The following is a 25,522-nucleotide window of genomic DNA, read 5'->3' as shown; positions in this document are numbered from 1 at the left end:
CCAAAATTTAAATAAGAAATAACATCACTCGTTTATAAACTCTTCCAGAAGATAGAAAAAGAGGAAATATTCTCTAACTTGTTCTATGAAACCAATGCAACTTAAATACCAAAGCCTGGTAAAGACATTATAAAAAGGGAAAATTATAAGCCAAATTCTTTCGTAAATAGAGATGTGAAAATCCTAATCAAGACATTAACAAATCAAGTTTATCATACATAGAGATGGTAATATGTGATCAAGTTGAATTTATTTCAGGATTTCAAGGATAGTTTAACATTTAAAACATCAATGGTAATTCACCACATTTACAGAATATAAAAGAAAATTCATATGATCATCTCACTACATACAGGAAAATCATTTAACAAAACTCAATACCCTTTCATGTTTAAAAAAAGAATTCAGGAATAGAAGGAACCTTCCATAATCTCATAAAGAATAATAAAATAATATTCAGCAAGCATATTAATACTGAAATATTGAAAGCTTTGCTACTAAGATTGGAAACATGACAAGGATGCCCCACATCACCAATTCAATATGTGAAAACCCAGTTTAATTCTATGTCTAATTAGAAATTAACTTTTTAAAATCACATCATTTACAATAGTCTCAAATAACTAGGAATAAATTTGATGAAAGATGCTAAGATCTTTACACATAAAACAATAATACACTACTGCAAAAAATTAAAGGTGATCTAAATAAATGGAGATAAAAATAAGAACTTAGAGCTAAAGAAAAATAAATAAAAACTATTCATTGGAAGACTCTAGTTTGTTAAAAAGACAATGCTCCCAGATTTATCCTTAGATTCAATATAATACCAAATAAATTACCAGAACAGTATGTACACATTCAAGATGATTCTAGAATTTCTGTGGAAATCTTGAAGAGGAAAAACAAAGTTGGAAGACTTAAGCTACCAGATATCAAGACATAGCTCTACAGAAATTGACAGAGATACAAAAACGTTTAAAAATTACAATACTCTATCTTTTCTTTTGAATAAGATTTTAGAAAGACGCAACTAACACGTGGAGATAGAATTCAGCTTTGGGTAATCATAGAGGCCTCGGGGAATTATGGGTGCTAATAATGTTCTATTTTCTTGACCTGAACACTGGTTATATTTTTGTGTTCAGTTTGTGAAAATTCATCAAGCTGTGCACTTATAATGTGTGCCCTTTTCTAAATGTATGTTGTACATCAATTAAAAGTTTATTAAAACAGTTACTTTTATATAACCAGTCATCCCCATAAATACAGATAGATCTTTTCTTTTCAGCTCTTTATCAATTGTGCTGCTAGCTTTATTAGTCACAGCAGTGCTATACTTTTCAAGCAAAGAAATTAGCCATTATCTCTACACCTTTTATGAGTCACTTTTATGAGCATCCTAAATCACTCCCAAGCAGTGTGACAAGTTTTCTGCAATCCTGTACGTCTTATCTGGCTCTTTCCAGCGTTGGTTTTCTACGTTCACATCATAGTCAGAATATTGCAGATGACTCCATGGTAGAAATCAGAATTTTCCTTGTTGAAATGGAAATTTTTTTCCTAGTGTATTGGCTCCTCTGAGATTTTTGTCTGCTTCTTCTCCACAGGCAACGAAGAGGCAGTGGCGGACACCAGCAGACGTGTGGGTGGAGCGCTAGCAAGGAAGAGTGCCCTTAAAAGCAGGTTAAATGATGCCATTAAGCGACTACAAGCCACGGAGAGAGGTAGCGATCACAGCCTCATCTGTTTGTTCACTGGTATTAAGATAAACCTTTCAGGAAGGACTAGGTGATCCCTTACATATCAATATTTTTATAAATAAGTATTGTTTTCGGATGACAAAAAAAACTGTGTTCATCATACACACACAGAAAATCCTAGAAAACATTTATACAAGCTAACCATTAAATTTAAGAGCATTTTCCACCAATCGTGTGTGTGTGTGTATGTTTTAATGGAATCACACGCTGCTTATACTATTTGGCAACCCACTTTCTTGTGAACATCCTCATTCATTAACAAACATGCCCTAATTTGGTTATTGGGTTTCTCTAGTCCCATCTTTAAACAACTGCCCTGTTACATGTCACATCATTCTTATAGTACAAGCAAGGAGACCAACAAGCCAAACAGAGAAACAAGAGCACTCCTCTTGCCTAATCTGGGACTCCAGCGGTATCTCGGAAAAATGTAGTTGGAAGCAGAAGCGCCTTCCCGAGCATAGAGAAAGTTAACACAGCTGCCAGCTGTGGCTGTTTTACTACATGGAGCAAACCCAACTACAGTGCTGTAGTACACCAATGCCCTGGCCAGGAAGGTGTCATCCACTGAGATTCGCTGTCATGAGCATCGTCAGAGCTACCACATGCTAGGCATTGGGTGTGTTTTCCATACATTCTCTCATGTGGGAAAGTGTCACCATTGCCTTTAGGCTCATGTGAGCTCTGAGGCTTATCAAGCTTAAGGAACTTGCTCCAAAAGGCGCAGCTCCAAAAAGAAGCAGACCCAGGATCCACAGCTACATGCATCAGAGTTCAAACCATGTGAGGTTGAATTCAATGTTTCTCTACTTTAAGAAATTGAAGCCACAACCTCACCTGAGTGATTTTCACTTTTTTTTAATTACAGAAGGAAGGCATGACCATTATAGAAAAATTAGAAAATATACATAAGGAAAAAGAAAGAACAAGAGAAGAAAATCATTTATAATCTCATGACCTAGGAAAAAAAACATTTTGTTGTAAACATATTATTTTTATTTTAAAAATGTAACTTTTTAGTAAAATAGAATTTTGCTATATACACTCTTTTGAAACTTGCTTTTCTTGTTCAAAAATACCTTTCCTTAGTAATTTACTCTGTATTCGAGCATCATTTTTATTGCAAAAGGTGTTCCACACAGAAGAAAGTGATATTTACAATGAATTTCAGACATAAACATTCTATGAGTTAAAATCTTGTATGCATTTTCCATGTCTTTCTCATCAGGTCTCTAACCTGAGGAAATACTAACTACTCTTTTTTTTAATTTACCTCTTAATTTGAAAATGTCTTAAGTGAGCTACATGGTTTCAAGCTCACTTATTAATACTGCTTACAGGATTCTTGTGTACCTAACTTATACCATAACTAACATGTATTTAAAGATCTTAGTTTGGATTAAAAGCCCAAAATTTGAGATCTGTTTTATCCCAGTGAGTAAATGGATGTTAATGTTCCCAACAAATGTCGTGCTTCTCTGCAAAGCGAATGTCCTTGTGCTCTGTGTGAAGGTGACGCTCAGCAGCGCCTGAATCAGTCCAAGTTGATCACCGAGGAAGCTAACAAGACCACAATGGAAGTCCAGCGGGCAACGGCCCCCATGGCTGGCAATCTAACCCACTGGTCACAGAATCTGCAAAATTTTGACTCTTCTGCTTACAACACTGCAGTGGATTCCGCTAGAGATGCAGGTATCACTTAGAAACGTCTCAATTTGCATCCAGTTGAGGAAGTGACCGTTAAACTCTACACATCTTCTGTTAAGAAGCAATTTTCTTCATTTGGGTTTTAGATTAAAATATTGTGGAAGTTAGCTTAGAAAAGGAGAAAAGCTTTTGCTCAGTTCATCTATCGATGTGTGTGTTTCTATATATGAACTACAAATATATATTTCACATAAATAAACGCTAGATAGATTGGTAAAAAGTCATATATTTTTTCTAGGTGAAATAGTGATAGCACTTTTTATTTTTATCAATGTAAGACTGATCTTTTGGGGAAGAAGGTCAATCACATGTTAGAGTAAATAACTTCAACAAAATACTGGTTTGCTTTTAGGAAAAAAATTTACTAAACAGCATTACTTTCTCCTTACCCAAATAAAGCAGATTATTACCAACAAGGGCTGAATATGGCCAAACACAACTGAAGCTTCCCGTTAAAAGGAATAGTTTGTTGGCCAACTTGAAGACAGATTTATAGCAATGAAAATGAAATATTTTGATGTCTACCTAATTTATTTAGTTACACATAGATATTAAAGTTACATATTACTTGAGAAATGTCCTTTTCACTATTCTCATATTTTTATTCAGTCTCTTCATACCTCTTAAATATTATGGTATTTGTCGTGACTAGAATGTTCAGTTCTCCAACATGGTTTTGCAGACCATATTACCTTCATTTTCATCTTAATTAAGAAACAACTTTATGAATCTATATTTGATCTGTCACTAGAAATTTTATCCCATAACAGGAAGGTAGCTCTGTTACATTCATCTTTTAAGTATACATTCATGAATTCTTCCATGTAACCGCTCACTTAATTGCTTTTAAACTTGATTTCTGAAAGAGTTGCCTATATGACATCCTGCATTTTCATTTATAAAGGTATTCACTCAGGACTATTTACAAAATCCGTGTTCTTTTTTTGTCCTTTTTCACGAGTCCTGTCAGTGATTCCAATAGGCATCCAGAACTAGCACGAATTGAAGATGTTTCAGGCTACTGTGTTTTCCTCAAATAGCATTTTGTGGTTCAATACAAAATAAATGAAAAAGCATACCATAATATAAGAAACTTTATGAAGACTCTAATATAAGGTAATTCCCCTTTTCTGAGAGAATTGAGGGCAAGGTGATCCTGTCTTCTATGCATTTCCATAATCAAAATTTTTATGTAATGCTTTACATACACTTTATTTTATGTAATAAAATGTGCTATATTTCAAAGACTATTATACTATAAAATGGCTATTGTGGCCAGTGATCCAAATAACAAATATTTACCTCTGTATTAATCAACACAATGAACTCATAATTGCTATTATTTTGCTTTATTCCATTCCTTGTGCTGGAAAATCACCGTGTTTCCTAAGTCCAGAAAAGAGATGCTCCCTTGGTCCTTGCTGGCATATTCTCCTGAATCTGAGTTTAGTTTGGCTCCAGTAAGAGGCTTGCTCTTGTCCAGTTGCTAATGCTCCACGACCATGGCTCTGCCCTTAGGTAGGAGAATACCCAAAAGACAATCAATTTCTAGGTCAGTGGTCCTCAAAGATTAGTGTACGTCGGAATCACCTGCAGGGCTTATTAAACACGGATCGCTGGGCTTCCCTCCCAGAGTTTCTGATTCAGTAGGTTTGAGATGGGGCCAAAGAATTTGCGTTTCTTACCAGTTCCCTGGGACACTGATGCTCCTGGTCTAGGACCACACCTTAAGAACCGCTTCTCTAGTCCGTGAAACTTTGGAGAAAATTATGCCATTCTCTGTGTTATGGATTTCTCTCATCAAGCTGTGCCCTGATTTCTGCTCTTTTCTTTGTGTATGTTACATATCCAAAAAAAATACATAATCTAAAGAGTCAATATGATCTGCTCATAGCATCATCCTTATCTGGGCCCATATACCATGGCTGCCCACCCTCACCTGAGCACAACTGCCACTCTTCTGGGTGCTACCTGTTTCCTCCACCTGGCTCTGCCCTGGTGGGACCCTCACAGCAGTGTCGTGTATGAACGGACATCCTGGAAAACAACCTTCGCTCCTCCTTTTGGCAGCATTCCTTCTGACCCGTTATATCAGTTATGTTAGAAATGCAAGCAGAACCTGTGCCACGTGGGGAAAGGAATATCTGCATATTTGTTGTGGATCCTGCCCTTTAGAAAGGCACATTATAAGTCACCTTACTCTGCATACAATTTATAGACCAATATGTATCATAGATGCTACAAAGTAGGAACTGATTATGCTTTGGGCTTAACTATTAATTTTGCAGGATTTAAAATAATTTCTTATAGTTGTAATAGAAGTGACCAAGTGTTTGTTGTCTCTTTATCTGATTCCTTAAATAGACTTAATATTAATATATTTACTCAAGTGATTAATTTTTATTGGCTGCAGTAAGAAATCTGACAGAGGTTGTCCCTCAGCTCCTGGATCAGCTTCGTACAGTCGAGCAGAAGCGGCCTGCAAGCAACGTTTCTGCCAGCATCCAGAGGATCCGAGAGCTCATCGCTCAGACCAGAAGTGTCGCCAGCAAGGTAACGGATGAAGGGAATCATCAGTCATTCGTGATACTGAGAACACGCAGCTGAGCTCCCACCCCCGGGCGGCCTCCAGAGCCTGGAACCTTTCTGCTGTATTATCCAACTCGGTAGTTCTCAGCTCCCTCTGTTCCTTAGAATCACTTGAGGAGCTTTGAAAACTTAACCAATTCCTGATCCCAACCTCAAAGCAGTAGATCAGGCTCTGGAGGAAGGCGCAGCACCTGTATTTTTTAAAAGCTCCCAAGGGATTCTAATGGGTGGCAGCCTAAGAACCACCGTGTTAACCTAGTCAACAAAGCTCATAGAGCAAAAATCGAGCAAAGCCAACCCCAATAAAGGGTGGCTTTAGTTGAGTTTAGAAGACTCAATGTGTAATTATTATTATTTATTATTTTAACAGTTGTTTTAGTGCATTTACTGTATGGGATAATCGTGCCCATCGACCTCTTTAAAAAATTCTCCAGTACAACATAGATAATATGAAGCTTTTACTGACCCCTCCACAGCCTTAACTGAGGAATCACATACCAGCTAAACTGAATAATCTCAACAAAAACCCTGTTCTGAGATGCTTATGTAGAAGAAACGCAGCAACAGCCTAACTAGTGCCAACGTTGGTAGGAACATAACCTGACACAACAATGAACATTTTCACTGTGGCAAAACAGAGCTGGTTCTTGGCCCTCCTTTAAATGGGTTTCTTATTGATTTATAGACCAACAACTTTTTACAACCAAATTATATGATTTTATTTTCTCAATCAAGAATTGGCCTGAACGGTCTATTGGCCCTAATGACCGACAGAAATAAGAGTTGGAAATCACCTATTTTATAATGAAGATTATTCTTGCTAAAGATACCCAACTTTTAAATGATATATGACAATTGATCCTACACCACGAGTTACCTTTTTTAAATACGTCGAAGAGCATTTCAAAAAGTTTTATTGTCAAGAAATGCCATTTTCAAAGCTCAAGTTCTGTGAGCGCTCTCTGGTAATTTTATTTATATGGAGTAGAATTTTAGGGCCTTAATCACCTAAAATCATTTTCTAAATAGAGTCTTGGCAGTGCCTTTGGGAGGCAGCTCAGCTCCCCAGATGAGATGATTTCTGTGCAGATGTACATCCTTCTCAGACTCTCAATTTTTACAGAAAGACTTTAATCTCATACACTGCTTGATTGTTTATTAAGATGTATTGCTCTTTACTCACCTGGCAACATAGGTCAGTTGCACTCTAGGCACTTGGAAATATAATTTTGAGCTCACTGACCATCAGTATTAACCAAATAAATATTAATTAATTGATGTAAATACATCTAATTATGCAGAAATATTTGCATAAATGGCATGGATATGGACAGTCCATCTACTTCTGCATACTCCAGAAATCACCCCCAATCACCCCAGCTAAGTATATCCCATTGGGCCTCTTAGAAATACATTTACTGGCTTGTGCTTTGTTGTGATGCCTTTCTGAGAATCATTATAAGAAACAGCTTCATGAACTCATCATTACAATTATTATAATCATAGAGCCAGGCACTGGAAGGCACTTTTTAGTTATCCTCTTATTTCATTCTCAACACAAACTTATTGTCCTCGTTTTACAGATGAGGAAACTGCAAGTTAAGGGACTTGCTCATAGTTGTATAGCCAGTAAGTGGGAGAGCCTGGTTTCAAGACTCCAGTCTAAGACTTCGAAGGTGTGTCTAGACTGCTCCCAACTGTCCATACATGGTCAATGATGCTGTTCACAGCTGTAGGGGAGCAGAATTTGCTACCTCAAAATGTGTCTCTTTGGCTTGATTATTTTTAAGAACAAAAGATTCAGGAAGAAACTTTGACCTCCCCACTAACTGCCTAAAAGAATTTAAGATAGAAGTCCTGTTCTAGGAAGGAGCTAATACCATAGATAACTATAGTATAATATGAACTGGGTGTGGTAGACAGGGAGAAACCTAGCAAGGCCCTTTTGATCAAAGTCCTCTCCATGTCTCATTGTCTTTGCAAGGCATGGCAAACATTTGTTTACCAAACGTTTGCTTTTCCAACTCCATGTGAATTCCCTTACTCCCCTTTGAATTCCAAAACCACTAACTCCAACATCCTCCTTTGTCTTTAGCTGAAGATGGTATTTAAGGTGATGGTTTCAGCCATTTTAGCAACTTACTCCAATTTCCTGGGTTTCATCCATGTATACATGTTATTAAATTTGATTTTCTCCTGTTATTCTCATGTCAATTTAATTCTTAGACCAGCCAGAAGAACCTAGAAGGATAGAGGGTCCTCCCCTACCTCCTCTCCAGCCTCATCTCGTGCTCCTCTTTTGAAGACCCTGGGGAGAAAGTCCTAGCTATTAGTACCCAATATATACCGAGCACATTTCTCCTGAAATTAGTTATTAATTGTATGGCCTTGTGAATTGTATAACTGACCAGATATCCCTTCAAGCTGTTTAGTTCACCCCAACCAATTGTGTAGTTCCTTGTGGAATTCATATTTATTCTCATTCTTGGACCCACTTTGTCACCCATTTTTGCTTTCTTTCTCCCAACTTTGAATCTAAACTATTGCATTGTAACCTGCTGTAAATCTCTTCTCCAACAAGGTCAGGGCATAAGTAAATAAATAAAGACATGGAGGACAGTAGAGCTCAGAGACCCGTAAGGAATGAGGGAGGCCGCTGAGAAGTATGTGAAAGTCCCATGCCCATTTCCGCAGACTACTTTTAACGGAATAATTTTGTGACTCCAGATCCAAGTCTCCATGATGTTTGACGGCCAGTCAGCGGTGGAAGTGCACCCCAAAACCAGTATGGATGACTTGAAGACCTTCACATCTCTGAGCCTGTACATGAAACCTCCTCCTGTGAAGCAGCCAGAACTGGCTGGGACTGCTGATCAGTTTATCCTGTACCTCGGAAGCAAAAACGTAAGAGCATGAAGTTTTAAAAGAGTGAATAATATTAAAAGGAACGATAGGTGCTTTTCTCTTTCCTTAAAACAAAGCTACCTACACAGACCGAATTCCCGCTCTGGTAACTGAAAAGGTATAGATCATTTTAATGCCAAGACTAAAGCAGTGATTTAAGAACAAGTAATTCCTTCTCTATGTGGGATATTTCTAGAGTTGCTTTATATCAGCCTCACACTGCTAACTTTGAGGAGTCTGAATGTAGTATTTCAAAGACCTTTGGAATACAAGGGCCTATTATCGTTGATGCTGCATCCTGTTGGAAGATGCATAGTGATTGGTTTGGGCAGGCTGCCTTATATCCCTGGGTTAACCAGACAAGGTGAACACACTCCTGGCACCCGTCAAATGTCCACAAGCCTACAGCTGCTTGCTTCCCTGTCCAGGATGCACTTGGAGCAAGCACAGGGGGCAGTGGACTGATGCAGCCACAGGGAGGCTGGAAAGGAAGAGGCGCTGCCCAATCTAACAGGAGCTTTGGTAATAATTCAGGCTAGACATGCCTTGTGTACAGCCAAGTATTTGGATTGCTCATTGTCCTGTAAAGAAATGAGAACAAAGGATGATATTCATTCATATGGATTTTATTTAAGTGACTTCTTGACATTTCAGGCCAAAAAAGAGTACATGGGTCTTGCAATCAAAAATGATAACCTGGTATACGTTTATAATTTGGGAACTAAGGATGTAGAGATTCCCCTGGACTCCAAGCCTGTCAGTTCCTGGCCTGCTCACTTCAGCATTGTCAAGATTGAAAGGTAATGTGGGTTCGTGACAGAGGGCTCATACACACATTTCATAAGAAACCAAGGAGTGTCTGGCCCCCTGACCGAGTGGTTAAGTTTGTGCACTCCGCTGCGGCGGCCCAGGGTTTTGCTCATTCGGATCCTGGGCGCAGACATGGCACCACTCCTCGGGCCACATTGAGGTGGCATCCCACATGCCACAACTAGAAGGACTTGCAACTAAGATATACAACTATGTACCAGGGGGATTTGGGGAGATAAAGCAGAAAAAAAAAAAAAAAGATTGGCAGCAGTTGTTAGCTCAGGTGCCAAACTTTAAAAAAAATAAAAAGAGGAGGATTGGTGGCAGATGTTAGCTCAGGGCTAGTCTTCCTCAAAAAAAAAAAAAAGTGAACCCATTTAATTAGAAAAAAAAAAGAAATCTATGGAATGCCCTCATACACACTCACAGTCCTCCCGTGGATGTTATAAACAGCATTTTCTTCCCCTTATTCTTGCCTCTCTTCTTCCATTATTCCCGTATTCCTTCCCAAATACCCTAGTGGAAAAAAAAAGATTAGAAAAAATAGTCACCATTTCTAAACAGCAATCTGATTATGAGATTTTTTTACCTGGCCAATCTATGACTTAAGGCCAAAATGGAACGTCTTTTTCCCCTTCCCGTGGATTGCTGACATTCTGTAAGCGCTAACGGATGTGACAAAATCGAATCACCAATTCTGTGATAAGAGAACAGTAACATTTTTACATTAAAAAAACATATTTTCTATAAATTATCTGGCTAATGAAGAGTGAAAATTCTTTCTCTCAACAGGGTAGGAAAACACGGAAAGGTGTTTTTAACAGTCCCAAGCCTAAGTAGCACGGCAGAGGAAAAGTTTATTAAAAAGGGAGAATTTGCGGGAGATGACTCCTTGTTGGATCTGGACCCCGAGGACACCGTGTTTTATGTTGGCGGGGTGCCTTCAAACTTCAAGGTGAGCCATCCAGCTATATTTTGTCTTACTGCAAATCTACAATGATTAACTTTAAAAATCCATAAAACCTACAGTGATGCGGGGGCGGGATGGAAACCTTGATATTTTACAAAAGAGCTTATCTCAGTGGGTGATCGCATTCTGGAGCAGGATCTATAAATCTGGTAGATAAATCTGGTCTGGGCTTCCCGTACTTTCATAGTGTCAAATGCTTTCAAGCTGTAGCTAACACTGGAATATCAATCCGTTTCATCCTGACACATGCATAGGTAATTAACATCCCCCCCACCTGCTGCAAGACCGTCTGTACCTTGTGGGTATCACCACAGTTTGTATCTAGTCTTCAACTTTGCAGATGGCAGTGTCAAAATTTTGATTATCTCAACTAATAAAGGCACAAAATAAAAGACCTGGGATGGGAGGGTGGGGATTAGGGGGAGTCTGAGACCTGATGAAAGGCAGATAAAGGAAAGGCCCTGGAAGATGGGGAGTTGATTTAGGATTTCAGTCCCAGGACTATTACTCACTAGCTGGAGGTATGTTATTGAACCTCTCTGAGAATTACTTTTCCTCTCTTTATATGAGAACAGGAATGCCTATCGCACAGTACTGGCATTGGGTTGATTTTGGTCAAGAATTCACTGTCTAGCATGTGACTGGCATATAGTGTATGCTCAATAAATCACACCCTTTCTGCTAAGATGTGCACAACTGAAAAATCATTGTTTATCTAAACGATCTGGCATAGACTAGACACACGTTCAGGTCTAGAAAGATATTTATGTCAATGAGTAGGTCCCCTTGACCTGCTATTTGTTTCCTTGTCTGTTCTGTGTCGTCTGGGTGAAACATGACCATGGGACAGCTCATCTTGTTTTGTCTGTTGCACAGCTCCCGGCCAGCTTAAACCTGCCTGGCTTCGTTGGCTGCTTGGAACTGGCCACGTTGAATAACGATGTGATCAGCTTGTACAACTTTAAGCACATCTACAACATGGATCCCTCCAAGTCAGTGCCCTGCGCCAGGTAAGAACGTGTTGTGAGTACTGAAGACTTTGATGGCTGTGGAAAAGCAGCAGACAGGACAAGTGTAGGTCAGTACTCAGGTTCTCAATCTTCTCTTTGAGGAAACCAGTTTTGAAACTGCGTAATCATCATGCCTGCAAAAAACTTTTCAGTTATTCTCTACCATAGAGGAGCATGCACTCGTATTAAAAGTGTTAAACAACTTGTTTGCAACTTTGATTTAAGACTCCAGAGACTGAGGTTTCACTGGAGACTTCTGTTGTCTTAGCACATAGGGTAGAGAAGCAATCTGTTAAAAACAATTCCTGTAACTTACCTATAAATACTTCTTTATGTCTCCCATGCAAACATCAGGAACTTCATTTAAATGCGGTAAAGTCCGTGGAAGATATCAGGAGAATGGGTGAAAAGGGCCTCACTCGAAAAGCATAACAGAAACTGTATTGTTCATATGATCCTTGCTCTTTTATTTCAGAGATAAACTGGCCTTCACTCAGAGTCGGGCTGCCAGCTATTTCTTCGATGGCTCTAGTTATGCTGTGGTGAGGGACATCACAAGGAGAGGGAAGTTTGGTCAGGTGACTCGCTTTGACATAGAAGTTCGAACACCAGCTGACAATGGCCTTATCCTCCTGATGGTCAATGGAGTGAGTAAATGAAAGTCCTACATCTTCTCCTTTATTCCTTTACTTTCTGCTATGCGTGTTTCCAGACACCTTCCCAGGTTGATTTTGTATCATGCCATCAAACCGAAGTTTTAGTTTAGAAAGCAAAATTGGATTTTTTTTCTTCAGGGAAATGATATCAGCAATAAATAAAAGTCCTGAAATGCAGTTTGGAATATATATTAAATATGCCCTTTAATAAACTAAGGGAATTTTGAGAAAAATCAGCACCAAGATCTACACGAGCAGTATGTCTGCAGAAACTTGGCAATGATTTTTTAAATCATATACCCTAGTCAGTAAAAAAAAAAATTTGCATGCTTTTTACTAATCAGTAAAAAACAACTTGCATGCTTACCAAATGTATACATATATATGTAATACATATTTACATGTAAATGATTTATAAAGAATTTACGTATACTATATATGGATATAAAATTCAAAACTAGGAATAAAAAAACAAATTATATAAAGATTAAATAAAATACATAAAATTTAAAAATTAATGTGAACTAAAATAGAATATTTTTTATTTATTAAAGATACAAAAATTATTATTAATAGCAGTGTTAGTGAGAGCAATGTAATTAAATATGCTAAAGTATTTTTGAAAATCTTGTTACACACTTTGTGATACAGCAATTCGAAAGTCTTGTCCTAAGTCCAATTTATTTCAATACTAAGTTTTATTGACTGTCATAACTGGACAAGAATCTCATAAAAATAAAAATGTAAGCTGTATACCATTGGCTATGTGTACTAAATCATGATACCATTTTTCAATCTCATTTACCAGTTGGAAAAAGTTGTCTTTCAAATTTGACTGGTACATTTCCATTTTCCTATTGTCAGTTCTTGCTAACTAATCGGATATTGTATCTTTTTGTAAAATTTAACAAAAGAGTTTGAGACCATTGAAAAATATTCATTTGAAAGATTTTTGAACAGGTTAGAAATTTCTTTCCAGTAATGTTTTAATAGCGCAAATATGAGATTTTTTTTATAGGTGGTACACTTATATTGTTTTCATCAACAAATTCACTTAACAATAGAAAAATTTCCAAGTGTATTTTTTAAAAACATCTCTCCAGAGATGGTTCATCTTCAAAAAAATGTTACCTTCTCCTCCGTTGTTATAATACCCTTACCTTGAAGCGACAGATCAAGTACGCTTTGTTTTTAATAACTAGTGGTTTTCACACTGCTGAAAGACATTTGTCATCACAAATAAAGGTCAACAAATTTAGAATAATTCATTTTAAAAAGAAAAATGCGTAACTCTCTTTAAACCTGAAAGCATTTTCAGTAATTTGCAGGAAGAAATCTGCACACATCTGTGTGTCTCAAAATGTTTTCACAGCCCTGCATCTCAGAGGAAATCACTGTAACTATTTTATGGTTTAAGCCATCTCGCCCATAAATTCATGTCACCAGGCGCACATAAATTGCAATCAGTTGCAAAGGGCTAAAAGCAAAAAAATAGGTGAGGGGCACCATCAGCCCTTCAAGTGTGGAACTCCACGCTCAAAACCTCTCATACCATGTGAATTCCGTGAACATCCATCCAAAGGATGAATTGAAGACCCAGGGTCAATCCACATATTAAATACTAAAGGTTAGTTTCTTTCTCTATTTTATAATTTAAAAATGAGTATAAATAGTTGAAACATTTCTGCTACACCCCAATGGATTGATTTTAACATTCTCAGGAGTGTACAAATTCCACTCAGGAGATCACTTTCTATAGAATAGGGACTTTACCACAACACCTGATTTTTCAAATCCATTGAATTTTTCTACCTACAAACTACCTTCTGTAACAAGCAAGTCTTACTGGTAAATTACTTTATTACAGAATTACTTTGGTTCACAAACATCATGTGGTTCAAGTGCATAATAATTTTATATTTATTTGCATAAATCCATTGTTTCAAAATTATACAAAAGTGGGCTTCTTTTTCTTATATCCATATTTCCTGGTAATTTGGAGGGATTCTTTTCAGCATACGTTGGAATTATTTTTCAATATTACCAATTTTTCTCTTAAAATGAAATGCAATCACATCTATTAGCCTGTTATAACTTTCAAAAGTTAGTTAAAGGAAAGGCAATTGAATACGTGTAGCCTATAATACTCCGTTTTCAAGATTTTTAAGCAGTCAAGGGGCCAGGCCGTGGCCAAGTGGTTAAGTTCATGAGCTCCACTTTGGCGGCCCAGGATTTCATGGGTTCAGATCCTGGGTGCAGATATGGAACTGCTCATCAGGCCATGCTGAGGCGTTATAATATAATCCCACATGCCACAACCAGAGGCACTCACAACTAGGATATACAACTATGTACTGGAGGGCTATGGAGAGAAGAAGAAGAAGGAAAAAAAAGAAGATTGCCAACAGATGTTAGCTCAGGTGCCAATCTTAAAAAAAACAAAGTCAATAAGGTAAACTTAAAATTTCATTAACTCATGCAGTAAACTAGAAAAACAGAAGATAGTTGTTTTAAATTGTGTATAAATATTAACACTTTGGTATTTTAATATAAGATAACTTCTGCTATGGAAGTACTTGTGATTTTGTGATTTTTATTTCATAATAAGAATTTTATGAGACTTCTTTAGTTTTCAAACAATTTCAGTAACAAAGAATACCTTGTTATTCTCAAATTCAGCTGAATCCATATTTTCAAAATGGCGGATGCTCACATCTTACAACTTCTTTCTCTCCACAGAGCATGTTTTTCAGCCTGGAGATGCGCAATGGTTACCTGCACGTGTTCTATGACTTCGGGTTTAGCAATGGCCCTGTGCATCTTGAAGATACATTGAAGAAAGCTCAAATTAATGATGCAAAATACCATGAGGTACAAATCGTTGCAGTTTGGGTGGATTGTTTTGTTTTGTTTGCACTTAGATCTATTGGTCTAGTCGGATGGTCAAATGCGAGAGGTGGGAAAATGATTAAACTGAACATCTTCACATCCAAAGACCAACTGAAGGGCCTTCATCGACTTGACTCCAGGATAGCATTTGCTTTAAAGGAATGGATGTTTTCGTCATATTGACGTTTCTAAAAGAAAGTCACTGAAAGATTCATTTTAATCACTTTATTGACCGAAGGCTCCTGTTGATGCTCAGTATCTTGATTACAATGGCACTCCTGTAGAATCCTTCTATACATTTGTTGAAAATCCCGGAGTGCAGAAACACAGCCATTTTTTTACTTATTCTTTGAGCCCCACTAAATGTAAAAAGAGTAGATATAGGTAAACAGAGAATTTCCTTTTAAACCATTTATCCAGAGCTTTGAAAATACTAACGTAGATTTCCTTATAAAGAGAACCTACAAAGAATACTCTTTAGTCTTGAAATAGATGTGCAGTGTACTGATAATATACTTCTTTTTTCATTAACAGCTGCTTTAAATCTACAATGTAATAAAATGTATAAAAAGCATAATATCTTTTAGATTGAACTGAAATGCAGAGAATAGGAGCCCATATTTCCCTTTTCGATTTAAATTCCACAGCCTTCATGAGGATGGTTTACAATAAAAGAATATTTTAACTATTTCTCTGACTAGCATTTTCACAGAGTCATTAACAGCTTCTCACTATGTCACCAAAAAATGACACCTAGTAACATACACTCTGGGGTCGAGAAGCTACCTGCTTATTGTAGTTCTTTCTCAAATCCCCTCAAAGGGGCAAAAGGAAACAGTTGGTCTCATGACAAAACTTTTCTTGGACTAGCTCTCTCTCCCTATGTAAATCCTTCTGCAGGTAATGTGAACTTTTGGTTATATAGGTAAAAGTTTTCACGTCCATTAGTAAAAGAGGAAAATCTGTTCCCCATTTTGTGAACAAACAAGCACAAGAACATGGAGACCCAGCTGTTATAACCATAATAATGAAAATATATAGTAATCTTCAAAAAGCTGATTGTTAAGCAGTGATCCAAACTTACCATATATTATCTCTCCTAGATATCGATCATTTACCACAACGATAAGAAAATGATTTTGGTAGTTGACAGACGACATGTCAAGAGCATGGATAACGAAAAGATGAAAATACCTTTTACAGACATATACATTGGAGGGGCTCCCCCAGAAATCTTACAATCCAGGTAAGTTTTTTTCTGTTAAGTAGCTGTTTGTTCCTAATGATGCACTGGACTGAGTATTCGACATCCAGGAAAGAGCTAGTAAAAGGTGTAAGCACTCCCCTTTGCTACTTCTACATGGGCACATGTGCACACATTCATGTACCCTCGGGCCCTCTGCAGCCAGTCCTCATGACCCCTTTCAATTAGCATCTAGTAGATGTGACCCACAGATTTCTTTAATAATTGTTTTACTCTTAGAACATAGACTAATGCAATATTCCTCATCAGCAAGAGGAAAGGTATGGCATGTGTATTATGTGAAAAGAAAGCAGCATTGTGTCCCTTTATTTTTGTTTTAGTCTTAATTTAAACTTATCTGAACTCTCAAGTAGCATCTGAGGGTACCAAAATTTTTAAGCTTATCCAAGGTGTTTTGTATTATGTATAATGAAGCTTTAGAATAAAGTATTCAAAACTTCTTCTTACAATTAATTCATAGCATCAGAGAGCCTTAAAACTGAAAGACAACTTTAGGATAATCCAGTCCAGTGGTTCTCAACCGTGGTTCTCGCTATAATAACCTGGAGAACTTTTATAAACATCATTGCCCATGACCTCTCTCCAGAAATTCTAATTGGTCTGGGATAGAGCTCTAACATCAAGCTACTTTCCAAACTAAATACCCTCCTCAACTCCCTCAACCCTGCCACATGGGACCTTTAATCATTATGGTGGCTGTTATATGCACCCAGTCTGTCAATTAGCATGGGTCTCCAGGTGTGATCTTGTAGGAGCAGAACATAGTAAGACTGTTACCCCTCTGTTTGGCCAGTTTTCATTTAAAATACATTGAAGCCATTGTAATTTGGTCAAAACTGACTTCACATCCATTCAATATCCAATAACATGTTCTTGGGAACCTCTTACGTACTAGGCATACTGATAGGTAATAGGCTTACAATACCTATAAACAGGATTTCTTACTTTCCTATTGATCCAAGGCCCAACATTCACTAAGACATCTCTCTAACCTTAGTTGATTACAGTGTATTGCAAATAAGGCCAGGAAGATGAGTTCATGACCCAAGTGGCTTAGTGGAAGACTGAAAACCTGGGTTCCAATCCTAGCTTACCATTTGTGACATAAAAAATTAACAATATTTCTTAGTTTAATTTTATAGGTTAAACCATGTGAAATTACCAAGCATCGACCATTTTTGACCTACACATATGTCAGTTCCCTGTGGTTCAACCTAATAACCATCAGTAAAAGGAAAATAACAGCATCCTCATCTGCCTTATTGAATTGTTATAAAGATAAAATGAGCTAATGTAAGTTAAAGGATCTCAAAAACTATAAAGAAGTAAACAAACTGGCTTGACTCAGAATAAAGCTATTTATAGGCAAAGATTAGACATGACTGTGGGCTTATGACAGAAAGCATGAGAATATGAACAATTATAAAGCTATTATAAATGCCTATAAAGAAAATCAAACTTCGTAGCCTACATATGCAGGGTAACATCATCATCATCATTATGGCTGTATCAGTGAAGACTGATTTTCTTTTCCAGGACCTTAAGAGCACACCTTCCCCTAGATATCAACTTCAGAGGATGCATGAAGGGTTTCCAGTTCCAGAAGAAAGACTTCAATTTGTTAGAGCAGACAGAAACCCTGGGAGTTGGTTATGGATGCCCAGAAGACTCTCTTGTAGGTACCAGTCAATCAAAAGCTTTTTAGTAAATAGACCCAAAACTTATCCTTCTCAAAACCTGGAAGAGCTCTTTTCAGCTTCTCTGTGATCCTGGGTACACCTCAGGCTCCTTTCTGCCACCAGCAGAAAGAAGAATCATTAAGCTAGAAAGGCTTGTGGGATTCCTCTGTGACTTGTCCGGTGGCTTCAGTTTTCAATGGGTGGGGCTTCCAAAAGCCAGAGAGGCTGCGTGAGCATAATTAGTCACACAGAGTGGAGGAATTGGAGAAGATGAAACCCCATCTGTTACAGGCACACAGAAGGAAGGGTAACATGCCCGAGTTCCAGTACAAACCAGAAGTTAAACATAAACTATTAATACTGAAACTAGCAGTCAAGGCCTTTGGTATGTGACAAACCGATGTTTCAAGTATTTGGTCATTATCAAAAACACCATATTCAATTTTTTTGGCACACAGATATCTCGTAGAGCGTATTTCAATGGACAGAGTTTCATTGCTTCCACTCAGAAAATATCTTTCTTCGATGGCTTTGAAGGAGGTTTCAATTTCCGAACATTACAGCCAAATGGGTTACTATTCTATTATGCTTCAGGGGTAAGTATTTGTTTTTCTCCAGGAAACTTCTCTGAGATAATTGTTTTGTCTATTCAAAATATTTTTTAAGCACGTTCAAAGTGATTTTTGATTCAGATTACTTTTGACTCAGATGTACACACACAGAGAATGCTTCATTTCAGACACTTTATAAAATATTGTATATATTGCACACCAGGAGTTCTTAACGTGGGATTCATAGACCTTAAGGATTCATGAAGAGCATTCGCGGGGGGGGGGGGGGGGGGTGCCTCTGGTCTGTGGACTTGGGTGGGGAAAAACTGCATCTCTATTGTCTCTAACTAAAATTGAGCATTTTTCTCAACTGTGAATGTTGGCAACAAACCACAGTAGTAGTAGCAAATATCTGTGACTTTGTCATTAATAGAAACCATGGGTATTTTTCATTTCACACAATAGTTGTCACAGATATCTGAAAATATCATTTCTGCTCATTGCTACTTCTAAATTACAGTATTTATTAGATTCGCTACTAGATTTTATTATCTAATGCCTTAATGAAGAAGTACATATATTAATATATCACAGATTTGTTATTTTAATAGTTTGAGACTGCGTCTCAATGTAATTGGTTTCCTTTGTATTCCTATACATTTTGTTTCGTGCATTTTAAAACATTGTTTTATGAAGGGGTCCATATGTACCACCAAACTGCCGAAGGAGTCCATGGCTCAAAAAATGTTAAAAACCTCTGTGTGTTTTTAACAAACAAATACATGTGCGTTTTAATTTATTAAGACAGTAAAAAGAATATACTTCTCTGTTCTTAGATGTGCTATAAAATGCTTGAACTCAGCTTATATTGATACATTATTTCAAGAATAAAATAAGATCTATAGAAGTTTGCTGTCCCTGAGATGCAACTGATTAGTCTATGAAAAGGTTATCACCAACATATACACTGACGCACCAGGTCATAATGTAACTTATGAAAGCAGCTTTTACTTTTTGTACTTTACCTTGTGTCTGTCGCATTTATATCAAATTTAATTTAGATCAGTAGGATCTATGAGAATTTACTCAAAGCACTTCATGGGACCTCTGCCAGTAAATCTGCCTCAAATTACCATGGTTAGTTCAATAACACTTTTCATCCACAAAAAGTGGTTATCGTGAGGGCTCACTGTGGCGAGTGGCGCCCATATAAGGGAAGCAAAGCAAGATTATCCTTTTGCAATGTTTTAAAACAAGCAATAAGCAAATTCAGAAAAAGAGAGGTTAATTTCTCCTTTTTTTAAATTCCTCTTCTGCCTTTATAGATGAAAAGTGAAACATTTAAAAAGGCAAACTAGCAAATTAACCCTTGCCTAGTCATCTAGCTACATCCTCAAGGAGATTCAAATATTGCGTTTTCAGAAGGGATTAAAAAGCGAAGACTAATGACGGAGTAGAAATGCCTGAGTTGGGAAAGTGACACTGGGATAACTCTCAGCAAGACAAAGTCACCAGAAATCTTCAGTTCAGGATATAGGAGATTCCTTCTGCCGTTGAAACATGTCTAAGTTTATAGGCAACACCCATACAAGCCAGAGAGCGTTGTGGTGTTGTTGTTGTTTATAGAAATTATTTTACAAGCAAACTTTTCTCATATTATGTGTTCCTTTAAGCAATACCATTAAGTAAATGTTAAAAATGTGCCCACCTTGGGGATCCCTGGCCTCCCTCCTTAAAAACCTGTGCTTGCGTTTCAGTCAGACGTGTTCTCCGTTTCTCTGGATAACGGCACTGTGATCATGGATGTAAAGGGAATCAAGGTGCAGTCGGCAGATAAGCGGTACAATGACGGGCTGTCCCACTTTATCATCACCTCTGTCTCACCCACAAGGTACAGCTCCTCACTTTATATTCTTTCCACCAGATGGCTTTCTTTGTAGGGCATGATTCTGTCAAATGACCACTATGAATAATAGGCTAATCAATTATTTTTCCAATGCTTACAAAAACTAGTGGAAAAAACTACTTAGCTTCTTTTTTTAAAAAACTTGCTATTAATACCCAAGATATGCCAAATAAATCACTATAAAATTACTTGACAGAAATATAAAGGTTTTTTTTTTCCAGTAAAACCGTAGGCTATACTCTCCTTGAAGCAAGTGTCTACACACAGTACTTACTGAGTCGAGTGCAGTATTTTGCACATAGGAGCTTAGTAAATATTGGTTTCATTAGATTTTAAACTAAACAATTGAGAATGCTACATTGATGGCCACGTTTTAAAAGCTCTAACTTTATCTTTAAAATATGTAGTACCAGGCCCACCCCATGGCCAAGTGGTTAAGTTCGCACGCTCCCCGCCGGCCGCCTGGGGTTCCGCCAGTTTGAATCGTGGGCGCGTACATGGCACCGCTCATCAGGCCACGCTGAGGCGGCATCCTACATGCCACAACTAGAAGGACCCACAACTGAAAATACACAGCTATGTACCGGGGGGCTTTGGGGAGAAGAAGAAGAGGGAAAAAAAAAGATTGGCAACAGATGTTAGCTCAGATGACAATCTTTAAAAAGAAAAAATGTCGTCCTGAATTTCTCTTCCATACTAAGAAAGCTTTCTAGAGTAAGAAATAAACCTCTGTTGTAGACTGCTGCTACTCTGTGTCCGCTTCTGTGGAGCCCTCTCATCAGAAGAAAATATTAATAGGCCTTTTCTAGACTCCATTTCCAAAAAGGATCAAAACCATTCAACATGCTTTACAATGAAAATGGTCTCCCGCAAATGTGATTAAGTGATCACTATGAGTTGTGTTATGTTTTACGCACACACACACACACACACAAATGCTGATGACTAGTCATCTGAACTTGCTTTTATGGGTTTAAACTTCAGCCATGGTTTGGAGGGTCTTTTCTGCATGTAAAAATATCCAACCATTTATCCTGGGCCTCGTGAGGAGTCTGGCAACTCACTGTCTTTTCACTGACCAGATGTTCCATTTCAATTCCATGAGAAAACTTGCAACCTGGAATGGAACTCAGGGTAAAATGTTAGCTGTGTGGTGTGTAAAGAAGCTTTTTCCTTTGCAGATATGAACTGATAGTAGATAAAAGCAGACTTGGAAGTAAGAACCCCACCAAAGGGAAAGCAGAACAGCCACAAGCAGGTGAAAAGAAGTTTTACTTCGGCGGCTCACCCATCAGTCCCCAGTATGCTAATTTCACCGGCTGTATAAGTAATGCTTACTTTACCAGGTATAATATTTTTCCTATTCATAAATCTGCATGATTGATAAAGATCAGTCAATAATGAAATTATTTACATTATTAAAACTGAGAACTGTAAAATTTGTCAAAGGCATTAGATGGTAGTAATTAAAAGTTTGCATATGCTTGAGCAACTGACATACTTGGGTTTGTGTGTAGGTTTTTTGCCCTTTAATTTCTATGTAACCTAGGCTAAGTAAGCCTTCATCTTGTCACCTGCAAAGTGCAGATAATAGCGCCTTCCTGTGAGGGTTAAATGAGATATCACGCATAAAGCGCTTGGCATACAGCAAGCTATAAATAGTAGATGTGATTATTTCCAGATTTATTATTAATGGTATAGTACAGAGCAACATACCCAAATTCTGTTAGAGGTTTAAGTCTTCTTAATTTAATGCATGACTTTAAGCAAAGCCGTTAATCTAGGTCTTTAACAAAGACAATGAGTGCTCCCTGAGTACAAGAATAAGCAAGAGAGGAATTTACTGCAGATTAAGTAACACAGAGGAGTCCCAATCTCCAGCACAGTGAGGGAAAATATGTTCATCTGTCAGAATGTGCTGGTGCCAGGCACATGGTTATTGATTAATTGGTTAAATGATCATTTAAAGGGCACTGACTAAGATAGTGGTTGATGAATACAAGACTCGCCACACACAAGAAGATTTTAATTGCCAAGCTTCTTTGACTTCCATAGTTTTCATCATCTAATTCTGAAGAACGTTTTTAAGACATTTTCCTCTGTTACAAACATAGGTTGGACAGAGATGTGGAGGTCGAAGATTTCCAGCGGTATTCTGAAAAGGTCCACACTTCTCTTTATGAGTGTCCCATTGAGTCTTCACCATTGTTTCTCCTTCACAAAAAAGGAAAAAATTCCTCAAAGCCTAAAACAAGTCAGAATAAAAAGGTAAAAGATCTGCTATGCCAACTTCCCAATTGCCCTCATATTCTGTGCACACAGCTCTCAACACTGATGCTTTATAGAATTTTCTGTTTGCACCTGTGTTCATATGAAAAGTAGGATTCTTGTAGTATCGTATTCCAGTTCACTAGCTTTGTTGCTTCAATTCTTGTTCCCAAGAAACAGTTTGAATCAGCTTTTACTTGTACTTCCAACTACTTTTCATTATAATGGTTATAAATTGCTCAGAACTTAACAATTTGTATATATAATATATCATTTAGTACTCTAATTCTCTATATCATTTGCTTTCATGTAACAATCTCAGGCTGCTGTCACAATCACAGAAATTCCTATAGTTTCTGCTCTTACCCTTGTTTTCCCCTCCTGCCTTGACCCTCACTTCAACCAGTCACATGGACAGTTGATCTGCAACATCAACCAGAGCTGCTCCATCATCAAAATCTAGGCTTCTTAAATTGCATCCTCTGACTTCTATTCTTTCTCATTCATTTGCTTCTAGTAGGTATGTTATTTGCCTTCATTACGAATGAAACTCTTAATTCCTTCCTATTCTTTCAATCTACCCCTCCGCATCCCCTTCCTGGTCCAGTGTTACCAATGCACTCAGGTGCCAGTACTCCCACGCTGGTCCAAGTCACCAGCATCTCTCATCTGAATTACTGCAATAGCCTCCCACTGGAGCCTCCCAAGAGGCCTCCTTGCTTCTGCCTTGTTCCCCAGTAATCTACTCTCAACATAACAACGAGATCCTTATAAATATGTTATGTCATGTCACTCCTCTGCTCAAAGTGGCTCCCCACTGCACTCAGAATAAAAGCCCAAGTCTCTACTGTGTCATAAGAGGCTCTATGTTATAAAGGCCCCTTCCCCTCACTCGCTTTTCTGCCCACAGTGATCTCCTGGCTATTCCTAGAATGAGCCATGTGCACTCCTGCCTTAAGGTCTTAACTCGAGCTTTCCTTCTGCCTGGACCACTCTTCCCCCTAATATCTGAGCAGACAACTCCTCCTGTAGGATTGCCCAGCTCTCCTCTTCTCAGTGAGGCCTGTGTAACCTCCTATTTTATACCAGCCCGTCCTGACTTCTACCAGTGCTACTGGTCTCCTTTGCTTTTTCCTAATTGTTCTTTTTTCTATAGCACTTATCACATTTTAATTTATTATAGACTTTATTTATTATGTTTAAAATTTATTGTCTGTCTCCTGCTAGAATGCAAGTTCCTTTGTTTTGTTCATTGATGCATCCTAAGAGTCTAGAACAATGTACGTAGTAGGTGTTCAATAAGTATTTAGTGGTCTGCATCATAGGATTGTCATAAGGATGAAATGAGTTAATGCGTGAAGTGCTCCGAGCACGGTGCCTGGCATAGAATAAACATTGAATTGAATATTCGCTGTCCTATCTCTATAAAGCCTTGCGAGTGTTTCTGGAGGATCTATTCCTAGAGTGGAAGTGCTTGGCTTAGGGGAATGTGTGGTTTCAGTGTTGAGGCAATACCAATTTACACTCCCACAAACAGCATTGGAAAGAATCTACTGTCCCTCACAATGGCTAACATTGGATATAATCAAAATTTTATACTTTTGTCAATCTAATGGACAAATAAGACATCTCATTGTGGTTTTAGTTTGCATTTCCTTGAACGCTAGTGAGGTTGAGCATCTTTTCAGGGGAAGAATCAGTTTCCTTCCAAGACTGGCTTCTGAACCATCAGCAAGAGGGAAGCATCCCTACCAGCTTCTCGCTTCTGATGGCTTTTCACTGACCATTATGTCTTGAGCACTTCCCCATATATTTCAGCTATGTGGACCACTTTTTTAGAATCCCGTGAAACTTCTCCTTTGTCCACACATGATTTATCAATGTTAATAAAATAATTTTATTCACATATAATCAAACCTTACTACTTTTTCTGGATCCCTTCCTGAATTTCACAAGTAAGACGATAAAGTGGTTAGGGAGATAGATAACATTGATTTTTATGAAGGATTTTGCTATAGGACACTATGAAAGATTTTTCAGAGGAGACTATGAAATTCTGATGCAGTCTTACTGTCACCTTCATATATTGATGCTAAAAGGTTTATCCTGAAAATCTTTTAGCTGGCACTTGAGCACTGATCAGTAGATCATTGGCAGCAGGCTAACATCGTGGGTTGACAAGGAGGATCAACCCTCTAAAACTAACATAATATACTTCTTTAAGTGAACATAGTTTTCTATATGAATCTGTCTATCAAATATTCATGGTTTCCAGGTTACAATCAACGGTCTTGGGAACTGTTAACACAAACTTTTCCATATTATAGGAAACCTCTTAGCCTTTCCAGTAAATAGTCTTAGAAACTCAACTTTGCAATAATAAGATACAGAATCACCATAGATTTAATTTATATTTTTTGGTAACTAGAATGTCAATGTTTGCTAATCTTCTCTCATATTGACCCTAGTATCAATAGCTTCTTAAATAGCTACCCAGAAAAACTTGTGGCCTCTGGTTTAAATTTTTATTCAGGCTGAATCACAACAATTTGGGCT

At 37.7% G+C, this 25,522-nt stretch overlaps 1 protein-coding gene across 2 annotated transcripts in view; it reads left to right on the top strand.

Annotated features, from left to right (window-relative positions):
- Nucleotides 1–25,522, top strand: part of LAMA4 (laminin subunit alpha 4) — a 135,368-nt gene that overhangs the window by 94,386 nt on the left and 15,460 nt on the right. For both annotated transcript variants that reach the window (XM_001916277.5, XM_005596885.4), the window contains exons 16-30: nt 1,611–1,727; nt 3,276–3,455; nt 5,884–6,023; nt 8,787–8,963; nt 9,618–9,763; nt 10,566–10,728; nt 11,620–11,753; nt 12,229–12,400; nt 15,149–15,280; nt 16,402–16,544; nt 18,099–18,237; nt 18,700–18,837; nt 20,550–20,683; nt 21,880–22,044; nt 22,813–22,966. In XM_001916277.5, the coding sequence (XP_001916312.3) occupies nt 1,611–1,727; nt 3,276–3,455; nt 5,884–6,023; nt 8,787–8,963; nt 9,618–9,763; nt 10,566–10,728; nt 11,620–11,753; nt 12,229–12,400; nt 15,149–15,280; nt 16,402–16,544; nt 18,099–18,237; nt 18,700–18,837; nt 20,550–20,683; nt 21,880–22,044; nt 22,813–22,966 (2,234 nt within the window). The remainder of the gene's footprint in view (nt 1–1,610; nt 1,728–3,275; nt 3,456–5,883; nt 6,024–8,786; nt 8,964–9,617; nt 9,764–10,565; nt 10,729–11,619; nt 11,754–12,228; nt 12,401–15,148; nt 15,281–16,401; nt 16,545–18,098; nt 18,238–18,699; nt 18,838–20,549; nt 20,684–21,879; nt 22,045–22,812; nt 22,967–25,522) is intronic.

The sequence above is a fragment of the Equus caballus genome, chromosome 10, assembly GCF_041296265.1.
Source record: "Equus caballus isolate H_3958 breed thoroughbred chromosome 10, TB-T2T, whole genome shotgun sequence".
NCBI lineage: Eukaryota > Metazoa > Chordata > Mammalia > Perissodactyla > Equidae > Equus > Equus caballus.
This window is presented reverse-complemented; position numbering and strand designations above follow the sequence as displayed.